The sequence below is a fragment of the Phyllostomus hastatus genome, unplaced genomic scaffold (assembly GCF_019186645.2).
Source record: "Phyllostomus hastatus isolate PE091 unplaced genomic scaffold, TTU_PhHast_1.1 phas_scaffold_501, whole genome shotgun sequence".
Lineage (NCBI taxonomy): Eukaryota > Metazoa > Chordata > Mammalia > Chiroptera > Phyllostomidae > Phyllostomus > Phyllostomus hastatus.
This window is the reverse complement of record NW_025334033.1, coordinates 22,124,528-22,141,072: the sequence shown is the minus strand read 5'-3', so window position 1 is coordinate 22,141,072 and position 16,545 is coordinate 22,124,528. Positions and strand designations below refer to the sequence as shown.

The 16,545-nt window shown below is 36.3% G+C and overlaps 1 protein-coding gene and 1 non-coding gene across 6 annotated transcripts in view; both read right to left on the bottom strand.

The window, feature by feature from the left end:
• The window catches only part of TCF12 (transcription factor 12), a 368,629-nt gene that overhangs the window by 70,180 nt on the left and 281,904 nt on the right, over window positions 1-16,545 (bottom strand). For all 5 annotated transcript variants that reach the window (XM_045822244.1, XM_045822243.1, XM_045822246.1 and 2 more), the window contains 2 exons: window positions 12,016-12,151; window positions 6,003-6,055 (listed from right to left, as the gene is read on the bottom strand). In XM_045822244.1, coding sequence (XP_045678200.1) covers window positions 6,003-6,055; window positions 12,016-12,151 — 189 coding nt within the window. The remainder of the gene's footprint in view (window positions 1-6,002; window positions 6,056-12,015; window positions 12,152-16,545) is intronic.
• LOC123809098 lies at window positions 9,757-9,873 on the bottom strand. The gene has a single exon (XR_006783956.1). It is a non-coding gene; the product is annotated as a U5 spliceosomal RNA (small nuclear RNA).

Below are 16,545 nucleotides of genomic sequence, written 5' to 3'. Positions count from 1 at the left end.
CAAGCTCTGAAACCAACAAGTAGCAAGGTATGCCTGTACTTAAAATAATCCTTAAAATAATGTATAAGGCAAAAAACAAAACAAAATAAACTTCACGTTTCTGTTGATGCTGACCACCAGACATTAGGCTTAATCTCCAAAGGCATTTACAGAATTCAACTATATACCCTTTAAAAACCATGCAAGTTACACACACACAGAGGGTCTTATCTGACATTTGGTTTGTGAAGTCTCAGAGAGCTGAAATACTAGCAGCTGAGGAGTTCAATAAACCCTAAAAGCCAGCTCTGGAATTCAGCCATGTTTTTTCTTCTTTAAAAAGAAATAGAGGTCAGAAAATAAGTATCACTGTACAACCACATCACATCAGTACAAGTAATTGGATATGCAGGACTCACTGGTTACTTCTCCTTCTGCTTTTTGACTTGAAATCAGATCAAACACATAATTGGCTTATCACAAAAATGAACATCTTGTAACTATGGATTAAAAGCCTATTATCTACAATAATACAATTCTGACACTGTTCTGAACAGTAGTTACTGTCAGCATAAACAGTGGCTATTTCTTCTCATTAAACTATGAAGAAAATGTCATTCAGTGACCAAATTGAATATAAACTCGGAATAAATTTTAGAACCATCACCTTTACATACTAAAATCTTTACATACTAAAATGTTTCTGCTAGTCTGACATGTAAGGTCAGAGAAAGAACTGACCACTTTGGAAATTTTATGTCATCTTCAAATGATTAGGTATCTTCAAATAGAGACAGCTTATCCAACAGCCAGAAATAAAACTCTAAAGTACCTACAGTTGTGTGTGCCCTCTATGCTTCTCTGTCAAAGAAACTAAGCAAAAACCTATTCCAACTCATGTTCAATAACTGAAGGGTTCACCATGAAGTTCTGCTGAAGCTGGTGCTGTGAATAAATACTATTTATTGTGTAATCACTAGGATTCTTGCTAGTCTTACAGGCCTACGATAATTGTTTAGAACACTGTTCTGTTAGCTTCCTAGCGACTTCTATAGGACATACCTTTTGAGAGTACTCTACTTGCTGCTCAACTAGCTATTTTCGTGGATAAAATGGAGGTAACAGTTTCCCTGTAGTTCTAACTCTTGACCTTTTCCTTACTGGTTCAGAAAGCCAGTAATTTTTTTTTAAATTTTCATTAAATTGCCCTGGCTGGTGTAGCTCAGTGGATTGAGTGCAGATCTGCGAACCAAAGGGTCGCTAGTTCGATTCCCAGTCAGGGTACATGCCTGGGTTGTGGGCCAGGTCCCCAGTAGAGGGCACATGAGAGGCAACTAGATATTGATGTTTCCCTCTCTTTCTCCTCCTCTCTAAAAATAAATAAAATCTTTAAAAAATGAAAAAATATTTTCATTAAATTTATTGGAGTGACACTGGTTAATAAAATTATATAGGTTTCAAGTGTACAATTCTATAATAGATCATCTGTATACTGTACTGTATGTTCACCAACTAAAGTCAAGTCTCCTTCTGTCACTATTTATTCCCCCTTTTCTACCTCCTACCAGTAATCTTTGAAATGGTACTTTTCTAAGTTATTTACTTCTACCAGCTCCAGAAAGTTATATTTGTCCTCTCTTTCCTATTTTAAAAAATCCTTAGTTTAACCACCCTCAGGGTTTAATATTCTGACTTTTTCTATTTAATAGTCTCATTAATTCTATTTAGAATGTATATGAAAATGCTAGTTCACTGGACATGGCTTAGTGGTCTTTGTGGTTTGGGAACACCTCAGTATATCTCAAGGGGTGCCCCTAAAATTTCAAATTTAATACTAAAAATAATTCAAAATCACATTAATTAAAAAAGCCATTTCCAATAAAATAAAATCCTATAAAATTTTGGGGAAAATGGAAGTCCCTATTTACTAAACTGTAGTCAATTATCAATCCATATAGGCTAAAGACCTCTGTACCTGCATACAGCAAAGCAAGGAAAAGTGGAATCTAAATGGCTTTGAGTCACCCCCAAGACAATAAAGTAATTTATGCGAAGAAGAATTAGAAAAATTTTTTTTTGATGGCTGAGGTGGTAAAATACACTTTGGGAGCAAAGGAATTATCTGATAAACTGTAATGGCTTTTGTTAAAAATGTATATATACACTTAAAAACAGGACAAAGGACAGAATAACATTTGATAAAGAAACAGATTCTGTCATCAGCCTATGTATGGGACTGCAAACTAGTTATTTTCAAAATGAATGAAACATGGCATCTTGATACATATTTAAGATTTGATGTTCAAAAGATGTTTTCAACTGCTACTGAACCAGAATACAACTTCAGGAACTTGAGTCTAAAGGCATTCTAGAATTTGTCTACGTGCTTACTTTCTGGTGATAAAAAGCTTGAAAGTGTCTTGCTTCTTTCTTCAGAGTTCTGGGTTTTCTGTGGCATACTTTTAAAAAACGATTTACATTTGGAAATAAACACTAACACCAAGTTAAAAATAAAGTATAAAAAACAAAGAAACTTCTCACTATCTGAGGAATGTTTCAGAGGGTCATAAAGATGTTCAACCAACAATAAAATTTTTTTAAAAAGCACATACTTAAATTTATTGATTGATTGATTGATTTTAGAGAGAGGATAGAGGAGGAAATTGTGGAGGGGGGAGACCTATTTGTTGTTCTACTTATTTCAGTATTCATTGGTTGATTCTGCTCACAGACAGAACCTGCAGCATTGGCTCATTGGGATGACACTAATCAACTGAGCTACATGGCCAAGGCAAACAATATAGACTTCTGGTAGTTCAGAAAACAAAAATAATTAGTATGTATTCTAGGCAGCAGAATTTGACTCAACATATTTTCCCCTCCTTTTGTAGGTTCCTTTTCTGAAAACGAATGTTGTTATTGCTAAAAAAGTCTGCTTTGTTCAATACTTCATCCTGTCTAGAGATGCAAGTAGAAAATTAAATGATTAAATGTGCTTAAGAACAACCACTTCTTTATCAGTAGGAAGAAAACTATGCCCACATGTTTTTTGGTTATGTATTGAGCATGTCAGTTTTAAAACCCTTGGTGATTAGTATTTCTGAACTAAAAGAAACTTCAGATTTCCCACTCCAAGCTTCCTAAGGGATAACTATATGATTGGTCATATAACCAATCAATAACTGAGCCAGCAGACACCATTCTCTTAACCTTATGAGCTCCTTTAATGATGTCAATACACCCCGTTATTGGACCTTCACCCACAGACAGAAGTTACATTCAGTTGTTCTACAGAGGGGAATATAGGAACTGAGGTCTATATTTATAATACCTAAATAATATGCTATCATGGCTTACAAAAAGAAAAGGCCTCTAACCAATGGTCTATGGTCAAATTATGCAGATTATCAGTGCCTTTCATGTATTAAGTAATCCTGCCTATTATTTATTTTTAATGAGTGGCACTAACCTAGCTCTTTCACTGCATCTTTAATAAAGGTAGTATGTGTTTTACAGATTAAAGATTGGATAAACTGCAAACTTTAAAATCTGAGATGTTACTGTCAAGTTTCTAGTTTGGTTCAAAAAGCATAATATCTAAATGATCATGAAATAACATATATATAGTCCATTTTCACTTTTATACCCATTTTTAAAAAACAATTCAGTATCTTTCAGGAAAAATATTCAAATAGAAAACCGTAACTTTAAAGTCCTAGTTGTTTCAGATACTGAAAAGGTAAATAGTGTAACTATAAGTGTTCTCAGAAGTGTATTATTTTGGTACTATTTGTCAAGGTATCTGTTTTTAAAGATTTTTAAAAAAATATTTTTTAAAAACTTGAGATTTCAACATAGAAGTGAATCTAAAATATACTTTCAATAACTGAAATACATTTATAATTTATATATCCTTAATAGCATTCACTAATGTTTAAGTACTATTTTCCAAATCCTTCCAAAGTAGATGATCAGGTTTGAAATTGGTGTTAAATACAGAACTAAAAAAGCAGCATTCTATTTTGTTCCATAAAACTATCAAATAAATCCAAACTAAGTTAGCTAGTAATACAATATATAAATAGGGATGGCTTGTGAAATGTCCTAATGGTTCTGAAAGGAATCAAGGTTTCATAAAAATTCAGTGGCTTTCCCTGACTCTGTGATTCCTCCTGAGACAATACAGATAACTACTTCCAAGTAGTAAATGTAGTTAAGATCAGGAATGCCAGTGACCTCCAGTGTCTTTTTCCTTCAAACTCTTCTGTTTATTTTGCCCTTTTGGTTTAAAAACAAAAAAGCTATGGAACACTGCAAATAAACTGCTTCTTAAAATTCATTTCAAACTAAGAAAAAATGATTTTTTAATATACCAATATGTTATTCTTTACCTGTATAGTTCTACTAAATATTGATATGTAATTTCACTTTTTTATTCTCATGGAATTATAACAATAAATTATAAGAACATTGTACAGTTACATGGTTTAGCAATTCTGTCCATTTTAAATATGATTTCTGTTAATCTAGCAGAAATCATCTGTTATATGGTTGAACTGCCTACCCCTACATAGCACACAACTGTTAAAATGTAAATTGCCCAACTATTTTTAGCTGTTGCTGAAAAAAATTCCTGTCTTCAGGAATAATGATTTGAGGCATTGTGTACATTTTGTTTATCAAGCAGCTATTCAGTCTCTAGTGGGCCCAAGTGCTTATGTACGCAAAAGCTTTTAAGAATTTCTGCAGCTGCAATCCAACCTTCCAGGTAGGCTGCAGGTTCAGAGCACATCTGCCCTAGGCTGCATAAAACTAAGATCCATCTGGAACTGAGTTTCAAAGAGGATTTCAAATTCGAGTTTTCATGTATCACAAGGAATAGAAGGCGGGGGGAGGGTGGAGAACACAGGAAAGGAGGAAAGCAAACAACCATAAGATGCTATCTCTACTTCAGCCTTAATAAAAAATGAAAAGCTCAGACCCATGCTGCTTCTTCTAGATTACTACTTGCCAAGCCGGATATTCCAATTCAGTGTATACTTGGATGAGCGGTGACTCATCTAGCAGCACCTGCGCCCATGTGTTAAGTACTGCCAAATAAAAGCCCAACATACATTTACACAACAAAGAGATGTACCCTACAAGGCAAGGGGCCTCAATCCAAAAGCCCCATTCCCCATTTGTTCTAAGGAAAGGGAGAGGAAAAAAAAATCTTCCTTCGTCACACCAGGGATTTTAAATTATAGGTAGATTTATGATATAGGTTCATTTACAAATACTTTTCTTCTTTAAAAGAATAGAGTATATTTAATAGCACAAACATGCCTACAGCATTAGATTATCATGGTCATTAATGATCATTCACCAAACCTTCCCAACCTCCTTCATGAACACTCTTTATTCTCAAAGGATACATTTTTGAGCAAAGAGGGATCAACAAACTAGTTGCTTGAAAGCTTTCTTGATGCTGGGCTGAAGTTAGGAAAGGCTTAATGAAGGCTTTAAAATCCACAAGGGCTTCACAATGAACATCTGACTTGGTGATTTATGCATATTAATAACCTCAGTCCTACCAAGGCAAGCTGAGCCAAACATGTCCTCCGAATCTTAATGTCTTTAGCTCCACTGGGATTATTACAAATGTAAATTTCTAAGATTCTCAGCTATTAATCTCTGTCTGTCCTCCTGTTCAGCAACATAATGACTAATTAAACATCAAAAGACCTGTACAGGAGATCTTCTTTGACAGCTACCGGCCTAGTCCTTTTTCCCAAGAGGGGAATTCAAATGACAGGGGCATGGAGTAAAAGCATATGAGTAAGCTACAAATCATTGCAGGGAAATCTAAAAACCTAGCATTAAATGCAGATTTATCTCAATCAATGATTCTGTTAAGCAGCAAACAGTTACTACGTGAAATGTGCTTGCTTACTGACACTAATCAGATATATCCTATAGCCAGCAAATAATGAATATCTGAAATCAGTTGGTTTACCACAAAGTAAAAAAAAATGGGTACTTACAGAAGAAGGCAAACCAGGAGGTACTTTTCTGACTTTCTTTGCTTGCAAAGAATCTGTACATGGAAAACAATACAATTCATCAGCATTTGTATTAGAAAAGAACAGACTTCAAATAAACAGGTAATTTTTCCTCCTACTGCCTTTCTTGTTTTCTAATATTTAGGAGTAAGCAACTGAGGGATGGGCACCTCATACTTTTTAACTGGCTTCAGTGCAAAACAGGATCTAATGAAGCGATATACTTTGAAATATGTATTCCGTAAGTATGGAGAGATTACAGCAATCAAAGATAGGGAAGAAAACAACAAACCAATAAGCATGTGTGAAGAAAGAGAATTAACTTTTTAAAGTATATTTTATTGACTATGCTATTACAGTTGTCCCATTCTTTTCTCCCCTTTCTCCCCACTCTGCACTGCACCCCTCCACCCTCCAGCATTCCCCTCACTCTTAGTTCATGTCCATGGGTATACATATGAGTTCCTTGGCTTCTCTATTTCCTTTACTATTCTTAACCTCCCTCTGTCTATTTGTACCTACCAATTATGCTTCTTATTCCCCGTACCTTTCCCCTCATTCTCGTGCTACCCCCTCCCCACTGATAACCCTCCAATGTGATCTCCATTTCTGTGATTCTGTTCCTGTTCTAGTTATTTGCTTAGTTTGTTTTTGCTTTTTTAGGTTCAATCGTTGATAGTTATGAGTTTGCTGTCATTCTACTGTTCATAGGTTTTGATCTTCTTCTATTTCTTAGATAAGTCCCTTTAACATTTCATATGAGTAAGGGCTTGGTGATGATGAACTCCTTTAACTTGACCTTATCTGGGAAGTACTTTATCTGCCCTTCCATTCTAAATGATAGCTTTGCTGGACAGAATAATCTTGGATGCAGGTCCTTGCCTTTCATGACTTCAAATATTTCTCTTCAGCCCCTTCTTGCCTGCAAGGTTTCTTTTGAGAAATCAGGTGATGATCTTATGGGAGATCCTTTGTAGGTAACTGTCTCCTTTTCTCTTGCTGCTTTTAAGATTCTCTCCTAATCTTTAATCTTGGATAATGTAATTATGATGTGCCTTGGTGTGTTCCTCCTTGGGTCCAACTTCTTTGGGACACTCTGGGCTTTCTGTACTTCCTAGAAGTCTATTTCCTTTGTCAGACTGGAGAAGTTCTTCTTCATTATTTTTTCAAGTAAATTTTGAATTTCTTGCTCTTCCTCTTCTCCTTCTGGCACTGCTATCATTTGGATGTTGGAGCACTTAAAGTAGTCCCAGAGCTTTCTAAGCCTCTCCTCATTTTTATGAATTGTTTCTTCATTCTGTTCTGGTTGGATGTTTACTTCTTCCTTTTGTTCCAAATTGTTAATTTGAGTCCTGGTTTCCTTCCTGTCACTGTTGGTTCCCTGTATATTTTCCTTTATTTCACTTGTATAGCCTTTATTTCTTCCTACATTTTGCATCCTGATTACCAGTGTTTTGAACTCGGCATCAGATAGGTTATTTATCTCCTTGTCACTTAGCTCTTTTTCTGGAGTTTTAATCTGTCCTTTCATTTGGGTCACATTTCTTTGCCTTGGTGCACCTGATATGTTGAGAGGGGGCAGAGCCTTAGGTATTCACCAGGGTGGGGCAACCCTCTTTGTTACATTGTGGCACTGTCTGTGGGAGAGGGGTCAGAGAGGGAACAATGCCGCTCCCTCTGCTCTAGGGTACTTTCAAATGAACTCTCCTGTGAGACTGGGATTTTCTCCCACCTTTGCAACCTCCACAGTATTTTACAACTAGAGTTTTTGAGTCTTTAGTTTCCCCATCAGCCAGACCCACCTTGCTCACACCACCTTGGCGCTGGCCCTCTCTGACCAGCTTCCTGTCTCCACCCCTCCTACCGGTCTAGATAAATGTATCTTTAACTCCTTGGTTGTTGGAGTTCCATGCAGTTTGATTTTTTGGCACTTCTGGTTGTTCATTGTTTTTACATTGGTTGTTATCCTTCTTTTGGTTCTGTGAGGAAGTGAAGCATTTCTACCTATGCCTCCATTTTGTCTGGAACACTCTCTCTCTCTTTTTAATCCTTACCCGAGGACATTTTTTTTCATTGTTTCCAGGGAGAGAGGAAAGGAGATAGAAACATCGATTGGTGCTACGTACCTATAGACAGATCAGAGATTGTATGTGCCCCAACCAAGGATGGCACCTGCAACCCATGTATGTGCCCTGACTGGGAATTGAACCTGCAACCTTTCAGTTACAGAAGGAGACTCCAACCAACTGAGCCACACCAATCAGGGGAGGAATTAATGTTTCTTAAGTACCTCTTACTAAGCCTAGGCTCTACACTAGGGCTTAAATCATTTATCTCAGTTTCATTTGCAGAGGGGCCTTTGATGCAAGAGGTCATTTTCATAATATAACTCCTGAACAGAGACACAAATTTAGTGTCCACACACCAAACTGAAAATCCAGTTTACTTTTAACAACGTGTGGTTAAAACTTAAAACTTCAGCACAGATTATGGTATAATTTATCCCTGGATGTCTACATTTATTTCCAAGTATATTACGTTCTAAGACATAAATGAATAAATAAAAATGAAAACATAAGTACTTTCATATGCCTAGCCAGCCTTACATGTTATTTTAATATTACAATTTGTAAAATTTAAAATTGAAAACTTGTACTTATTTATTGTAAAGAAAAGGTGGTAAGTATAGCTTTCTAATATTTCACAAATAATGGATCAAATTCAGGATTTTCCAGAAGAGTTCACTATTAAGAAATGAGAACACAGAAGAGAGTTGATATAAAGTACAATTTACTTTTGAAAACTGCAAAAATGGGAATTAAATAAGCATGGTATTTTCCTGGATGATACATGATATGAATCTATAAGACATGCAATTGTTTAAGAAAAAATGAAACTCATTTAAACTGGGGGTACAAATGTTTACAGTAAATATCCCAGGAGGTTACAAAGCTAAAAAAGTAACTTTGTAAGTAGCAAGTGGAAAAATTTTACACAATAAGAAGAGGAAAAGCATTCATTAGCATCCAAGTCACTACCCCAACAGGCAGCCTATATTTCCTTAAAACAAAGTACCAAAGATAAACAACATCTGGCACACCCTGTATTTATGAAATTTATAAGCAAAATACTTTTTCTTTTTTTGTGAAGCTTTTCTAAACCTGACTCTTCACAACTAATACAGCATCCCTTGAATAAAAGCCACTCTGTACCAAGCGAATCAAATGAACTGCTCCAGTTAGTTTGGAGCCCATCAACTCTATTGTGGGGTAATTATTAGGAGAAGATATTGCTGTTTAGTTTAGGATTGTTTTCTCCTGCCAGGCAAATAGAAATTTTTCATTTATTTTATTTCATCATTCATTGTCATGATATAATCACATACATACATAATGTGAAATTTAAAATCATGAATTTGGAACTGACACCACTTTTGGAAGGATGCAAAGTGTGAGTTAAGAGAGCTGGTTAGATTAAATTTCAGCTTCATCATAAAGCAGCTGTGTGAGCTTGGGAAAGTTACTTAACCTTTTTGAGCTTCAGCTTTCTAAGATGGAAAAGGGGGTAACGCTTCCTGGAGTTGTTTTAATAAAGATAATACATAAAACAGGTTCAGGGAAGTGCCTATAGAGAGTGATACTAAATAAATTTTAGCCCTTATTATTAGGTTTATATTAAAATCTGGTGAAATGATTATGAATTAAGATATTAGATGCTGTTTATTATTATAATTTTTAGCCTTACAGATGCAAGTCCTCAAAATAATTGGTTAAAAACTCAGAATTGTTCCTCTCTACAGAAATCTTTTGTAAAAGGTGAAAGATTTATGCAATCTGAAGAGAAACCAGAGTATGGTTAGATACTATTTTCCAGAATGTTGATTGCCTAAAGCATCTAAATAACTAGAGAAGATGATGACACTGGTGTAAATGACCTCTGAGGCCCTTTCAACTGAGATTTTATGAATAACTGCAGTGCCAAGAAAGAGTGGCTAAGACTAAAAAATAATAATGAAGACTGGAAGAAAAATAACCCACTAAATGGTATGCACACAGGGCTTGAGTTGTCTTCTCTGGGTACCAAGCCTTGACTAAAAAGTTACTTAGTTTCCTGGGTTTTGGTTCCTCATTTGTAACAAGAGGTTAATATTACAATCTCATAGAGTTTTTGTAAAAATGTACACAGTATCTGACATGGAGATGATAAACAGGATCTATAATTATCAATCAAAATGTAAATGAGTAAAATATAAATATACACTAATTTCTGGAAAATTTGGGTTTTTGTGAAACTCACCCCCCTCTTCCTAGTTTAAATAGTTCATTTTCTCCCTGAAGTTTTTTTTTTTAGGAATAGTATATTGGTCTACAGTAGTGTTTTCTTGCCACAGTAGATGTTCACATAACATACTAAAACAAATTATTTTCTAGAGTGACATTAATACACCTAGACTCAAATGAATGCTCCTACCCTAACTCATTTGGTGAGAAACGAAAGTGGAGATGAAAAAAAAGTTTACAATTAGTAATTTTGTTTTCAAAACAAAAGGTATCTGGCTTAAATCATCTGGGTTCACTCTAACAGTACAAATACTAAATCACCCATAACACTGAGAGGGCATATCTAATCAGAGCTCTCTGCTGAATGTGACAACCTATCATTGTGCCCTCTGTTACCCTCAAGCACACTCTAGACCCAGAAACTAGGGATGTTTCACCAAAATATAGGTTTGACAGAGGGAGATATATAAATTGGAGGCAGTCAACAAATATTTTTGTAAAATAAATAACTATAATATACTTTTGGTGCACTATATGTATTTTTAGAAACTGGCACACTTTAATATAAATATGTTTCACAACTTCAATTTCTTGTATGAAGGATTCTTTGGTAGAAATCACCAAAAATTCCCACATTAAACAGTGATTACATAAGGTGTCAGAGTACACCTGAAACTTGCTGTAAGTAGCAACAGAAAATAGATCACCCTGATTGGGTAGTGTATAAAGAAAATGGGGGTTGAATGCTTAATAGGTACTATGTTTCCTTTTGAGGTAATGTTTTGGATCTGGATAGAGATGATGGTTGCACAGCACTGTGAATATACCAAATGTCACTGAATTGTACACTTTAATATGATTAATTTTATGTTACTTAATTTTACCTCATTTTTTAAAAAGTGGGAAGTAGAAGCAATTAATATGCAAAGAACATTGGACTTGGATTCAGAAAATCCCAAGTTTTACCCTGTGTAAGACATCTAATAATAATATAAATGTGTCCTCTTTTAAAACTCAGTTTTATGTTAAATCTAGTGTTATATCCATTGCCTAAAAGGACTGTTTTATTGATGAAATGAGAATGTACATAAAACCACTTTTTAAACTGTTCAGCATTATATCAATTTTAGTAAAAAACTAAGGTGTTAATATGAGCAGATATTTTATAAGAGGAAAAACTAGTTCCATTTTTTTAAATGATTTTATTTATTTATTTTAAAGAGATGGGGAAGGGAGGGAGAAAGACAGGGGAATGAATCATCAATGTGTGGTTCCCTCTAACACACCCCATACTGGGGATATGGCCTATAACCAGGCACGTGCCCTGAGTGGGAATCAAACCAGCAATGCTTTGGTTCGCAAGCCTGTGCTCAATCCACTGAGCTACATTTTTTTAAGTTCTAGGGTTCCATTTTTTAAGTTCTATTTAGTTCCTCCTATATCGATGATCAAACAAGAGTATTAAACTGTTTATTAAATCCAGGGCTCTATTTTTTAAGTTCCATTTAGTTCTTTCTATATTGATGATCAAATAAGAGTATTAAACTGTTTATTAAATATCTAACAGATATATTATTTTGTGAAAATAAGATCTCCAACAGCAACATAATACCTAAGAAATCATTTTTTTTTCCAATTAAAAGAGCAGTCAGAAGAAGAGACTAGAGGGGAGAAGAAACAGGTGCAGGATGGGATTTGTCATGTGACATACTTACCAAGTGCTGCAGAGTCATGGAGTGGTCTTCTCCTGGAACTTGTGGCAGAGAATGAGTAGTATGGTGTCCCAGATTTTCCTGAAGAAGACAGCTGTGCTGGGCTTCCAAGTCCTAGATCTTGTCTCAGGAGACTAGACTATAAGATAAGGCCAACAAAACATGTTATGTTCCCACTGATAGTGACCCAAACCTGAAAATTTCATAACTTCTGAATTATTTGTAGTACCTCCAACAATGCCTTGAATCTAGAAGGCATCCACGAAGTACTTATTTGAGTTCTATTAGATCATAGGTTTAAGTACATATTTGTCCTTTTCCCCATCCTCATGTTGCCTGCTTTCAAGTAATTATGTAGATCTCTTTAATCTTAAGGGTGAAAGACACTGTAGTTACTATGTGGTTCCACTCATTAATTATCAAGAATATTAAGAAAACAAACAAAAAACCCACCACCTAGTCTTGCTTGAATGCTTTCATTCCAACACAGGTAGTCACTTTTGTTTTCTTTTTTCTTTTTGGATAGCTTTCATTGTTTGAAGAATGCCAATATTTTCAAGACTAGCCCTTCTGTTGTCTTCACCTGTGCCTCATGACATGGGTTTGAATATCTTTCTCATCATCCCTGACAAAAACCTTGGGATTTATTTTCAGTTTATCAAAGTTTCTTATGAAATGGAATGGAGGACAATATTCCAGATTAGTACAGAACAGTTTTCAACACTAAATTTAAACAACCAAGTTGTGCTAGTTCATATTCAAAGGTTAACAGTGATCACATCCTACTGCTCTTTATTGCATATGCTGTGATTAGGTAATGTCTGTCTAAGGGTGTCCTTCTTTAGTTTGTGTTTTTATCCCAACTACATACAAAGACTTAGATTTACCAATGATAAAATTCACCTTGTTATATTTAATCTATAATAATAATCCATTCCTATTTTTTTTAATATTCTGAGTCTGTCAACCAAGAATTGCTAGCCTTCTAGCATCTAGCATAAAAAATATGCTAGAGTGATTTCAAGTTTTCAAGTTTTGAGTGATTTCAAGATGGTGGTGGAGTAAATGGAAACTACACTTACCTACTACTAGGACCAAACTGGAATTACAACTAAATGCAAGAACAATCTTCCTGAATAACCAACTGAAGACTAGCTAAAGTGGAATCTTATAACTAATGATTTACAGAAGAAGCTACATTAAGATTGGTAGGAAGGGGAGAGATGTGTAAAGTGCTGGCCCTGTACCTAAAGGTGGCACCTGAGGTTCCAGAGAAATACCTCAGCTGCAGGGGTTCCCCCTGAGAAGTGTGGTGCCTAAACCTAAGCCAGACTCCCCAGCCTAGAACACCAGAGTTGGGAAGAAGTGCCCAGGTAACATCCAGCTGTGAAAAGCAGCCGGGTTTCTCTCTACCAGAGAGATGGGAATTTGCCAAAGACACACACAGCATCTTAAAGGGCCAACACAAAATTTTGCTTGCAGTCACTCATCCTGGGCTCCAGTGAAGTGAGAGCAGAGCAAACTATAGTCATGTGAGTCTGGGGTTCATGGCTCTTAGGAGACCTGGGGGACCAGCCACCAGTATCCCTGTGCTGAGTCATTCTCTAATATGGCAAACATCATCTTTCTTGGGTGGAACACTCCCCTTCAGTGTGCCATCAGCCTGGGGAAAGCAATTCCCCACCCTCTGGACTTCCTTCCCTTTCACTTTACCCTGCAAATCTTAGGCCCTGCTGAAGAGTCAGCTGACTTGGCCAAGGTTTAGAGGTCTGGGCAAATTCAGGGGGTTTTAGTGACTTAGGTGTCTGGCTTTGGAGTGTGCGCCATTCACTCCCTGTTCCCACTTTCCCGTGAACCTGACCAGTGCTTTCCTCTCACAGGAGAACTGAGAAAACCACCATCCCGGGTTTTGACAGACCTACTAAAATGACTCCTTGTGGCTCTGTTCTGCTGAGGCTGGGGCAAAACATGGACAGACTGAGTCATGTGGCTCTAATGCAGGGGCCACACCCACCACCTTCTGTGAAGCCTGACCATCATCGCCCCATCAGAGGACTTCTACTAGCCCATCCTTCTGATTCAGCCAGAGGCTTTTTCAGTGAAAAGAGACCAACAGGCAGTGGCAGACAAAGGCAGGTGGTAGTGGATCTGGGGATGCCTTGGGATTTTTGCTTACTTGCCCCCTGGGCCTGGGGCTATAAAAAGCCAGCCTTGGTGTTCAGTTTGGTTTTTCCGGTGTGCACCCAAGCCCATAAGAGGCATCTATAAATGTACATTACTTGTAGCTACAAACCAATTGCCAAGGGCCAGACACAAGCAGTGTCTGACACTGGCCTATCAGAGACACCCCTAAGAGGCCCAGAACCAACACACCCAGTGGACAGATTCAGACATCACAACAGAATCCAATAAACTTCAGAAGTAGTACATGAAAAGGAAGATTTAGGCAGGCATCAAACCCTGCTGAGATAAACTCCGTTTTGTATGGTCAGCACCTGCACAAGAGCTTGCATGCTGAGGTCAGGGTTGAGCTTCATAGCCAGCCAGCCTGAGGGCTGATCTTATGCACACACAGGCCAAGAGAAATCAAGACTTAATTACAACAGGAGGGCCCACATAATCCACATGACGGATATTCCTAGAAAACCAGCTCAGCTGATCAACGACACTGTGCCATTGAGTCTCACAGGACACTTACTACGAAAAGCCACCCCACTAAGACTAGACAGTCATAGCAGATTATCTAATACATAGAAACAAACATAAACAGGCATAAACATAAAATGGAGACAAATGTGCCCCAAATGAAAGGAAAGGAGAAGTCTTTAGAAAAAGAGCTAAAGGAAATGAAAGAAAACAATTTAACAGATACACAGAGTTCAAAGTAATGGTTATAAAGATGCGCAAAGGACTTAGAACTATAACAGCATTAAAAAAGATACAAACACAATAAAAAACACTCAGAACTGAAGAATATAGTATGTGATATCAAGAATACAATGGAAAGAATAAATAGTAGGCTAGATGAAGTAGAGGATCAAATCAGCAATTTGGAAGACAAAGTAGAAAAAAATCCGATCAAAGCGGCAAAAAGAAAAAAGAATTAAAAATGAGGACAGTTTAAGGGACCTTTGGGACAATATGAAACATAACAACATCTGCATTATAGGGGTGCAAAAGGGAGAAGACGGAGAGTAATGGCTCAAGATACCTCTTTAAGAAATAATGATGGAAACTCCCCTATAATGGGGGGAAGAAAAAAGACACACAAATTCAGGAATACAGAGAGTCCCAAACAAGATGAACCCAAAAAGACCCACACCAAGACACATCATAATTAAAAAGGCAGAGGTTAAAGACAAAGAAAGAATCTTAAAAGCTGCAAGAGAAATGCCATCACTTACAAGGGAGCTCTCATAAGACTGTCAGCTGACTTCTCAACAGAAACATTTCAGGACAGAAGGGATTGGCATAAAATATTCCAAATGATGAAAAGCAAGGACCTACAGCCAAGACTACATTACCAAGCAATGCTATCATTTAAAACTGAAGGAGAAATAAAGAGCTTCCCAGATAAGAAAAGACTAAAGGAGTTTGTTACCACCAAACCAGTATTACAATAAATGTTAAATGGCCTGCTTTAAGAAGAAGGAAAAATAAGAAAAAGAAGAGGAGAGAGGAACATAGTTCAAAACATAAAGTGGCAATAAATACATACCTATTAATAATCACTACCAACATAAATTGCCTAAATGCTCCAATGAGAAGACACAGAGTAGCGGAATGTATAAGAAAATAAGACCCATATATATGCTGTCTACCAGGGACCCACCACAAAATGAGAGATATGCACAGAGTAAAAGAGACGAAAAAAAGGTATTTCATGCAAATAGAAAGAAAGGAAATGCTGGGGTAGCAATACTTACATCTATAAAATAAACTTCAAAACAAAAGCTATAGTAAGGGACAAAAAAGGAATACTACATAAAGGTAAAGGAAGAAATCCAGTAAGAGGATATAACTCTTGTAAATATTTGGGCTTCCAACATAGGAACACCTAAATATGTAAAGCAAACCCTGATGGATATAAAGGGAGAGAATGACAATAATACAGTCATTGTAAGGGATTTTAACACCTCTGTGACATCAATGAATAACTCTTCCAGATGGAAAATCCTTGTAAGAAAGAAGTGGACTTAAATGACACACTAGATCAGATGAATTTAATTGATATCTTCAGAGTATTTCATTCCAAAGCAGAATATACATTCTATTCTAGTGCACATGCAATGTTTTCTAGGATAGACCATATGTTAGGACACAAAACAAGTCTCAATACATTGAAGTAGACTGAAATCATACCAAGTTATACCATCATAATGGCATGAAACCACAAATCAATCACAGGAACAAAACAGAAAATCACACAAACATGTGGAGGCTAAATATCATTTTACTAAACAATGGATGGTCTAACAATGAGATCAAAGAAGAAATTAAAAGATAAATTGAGACAAATAAAAATCAGAACAC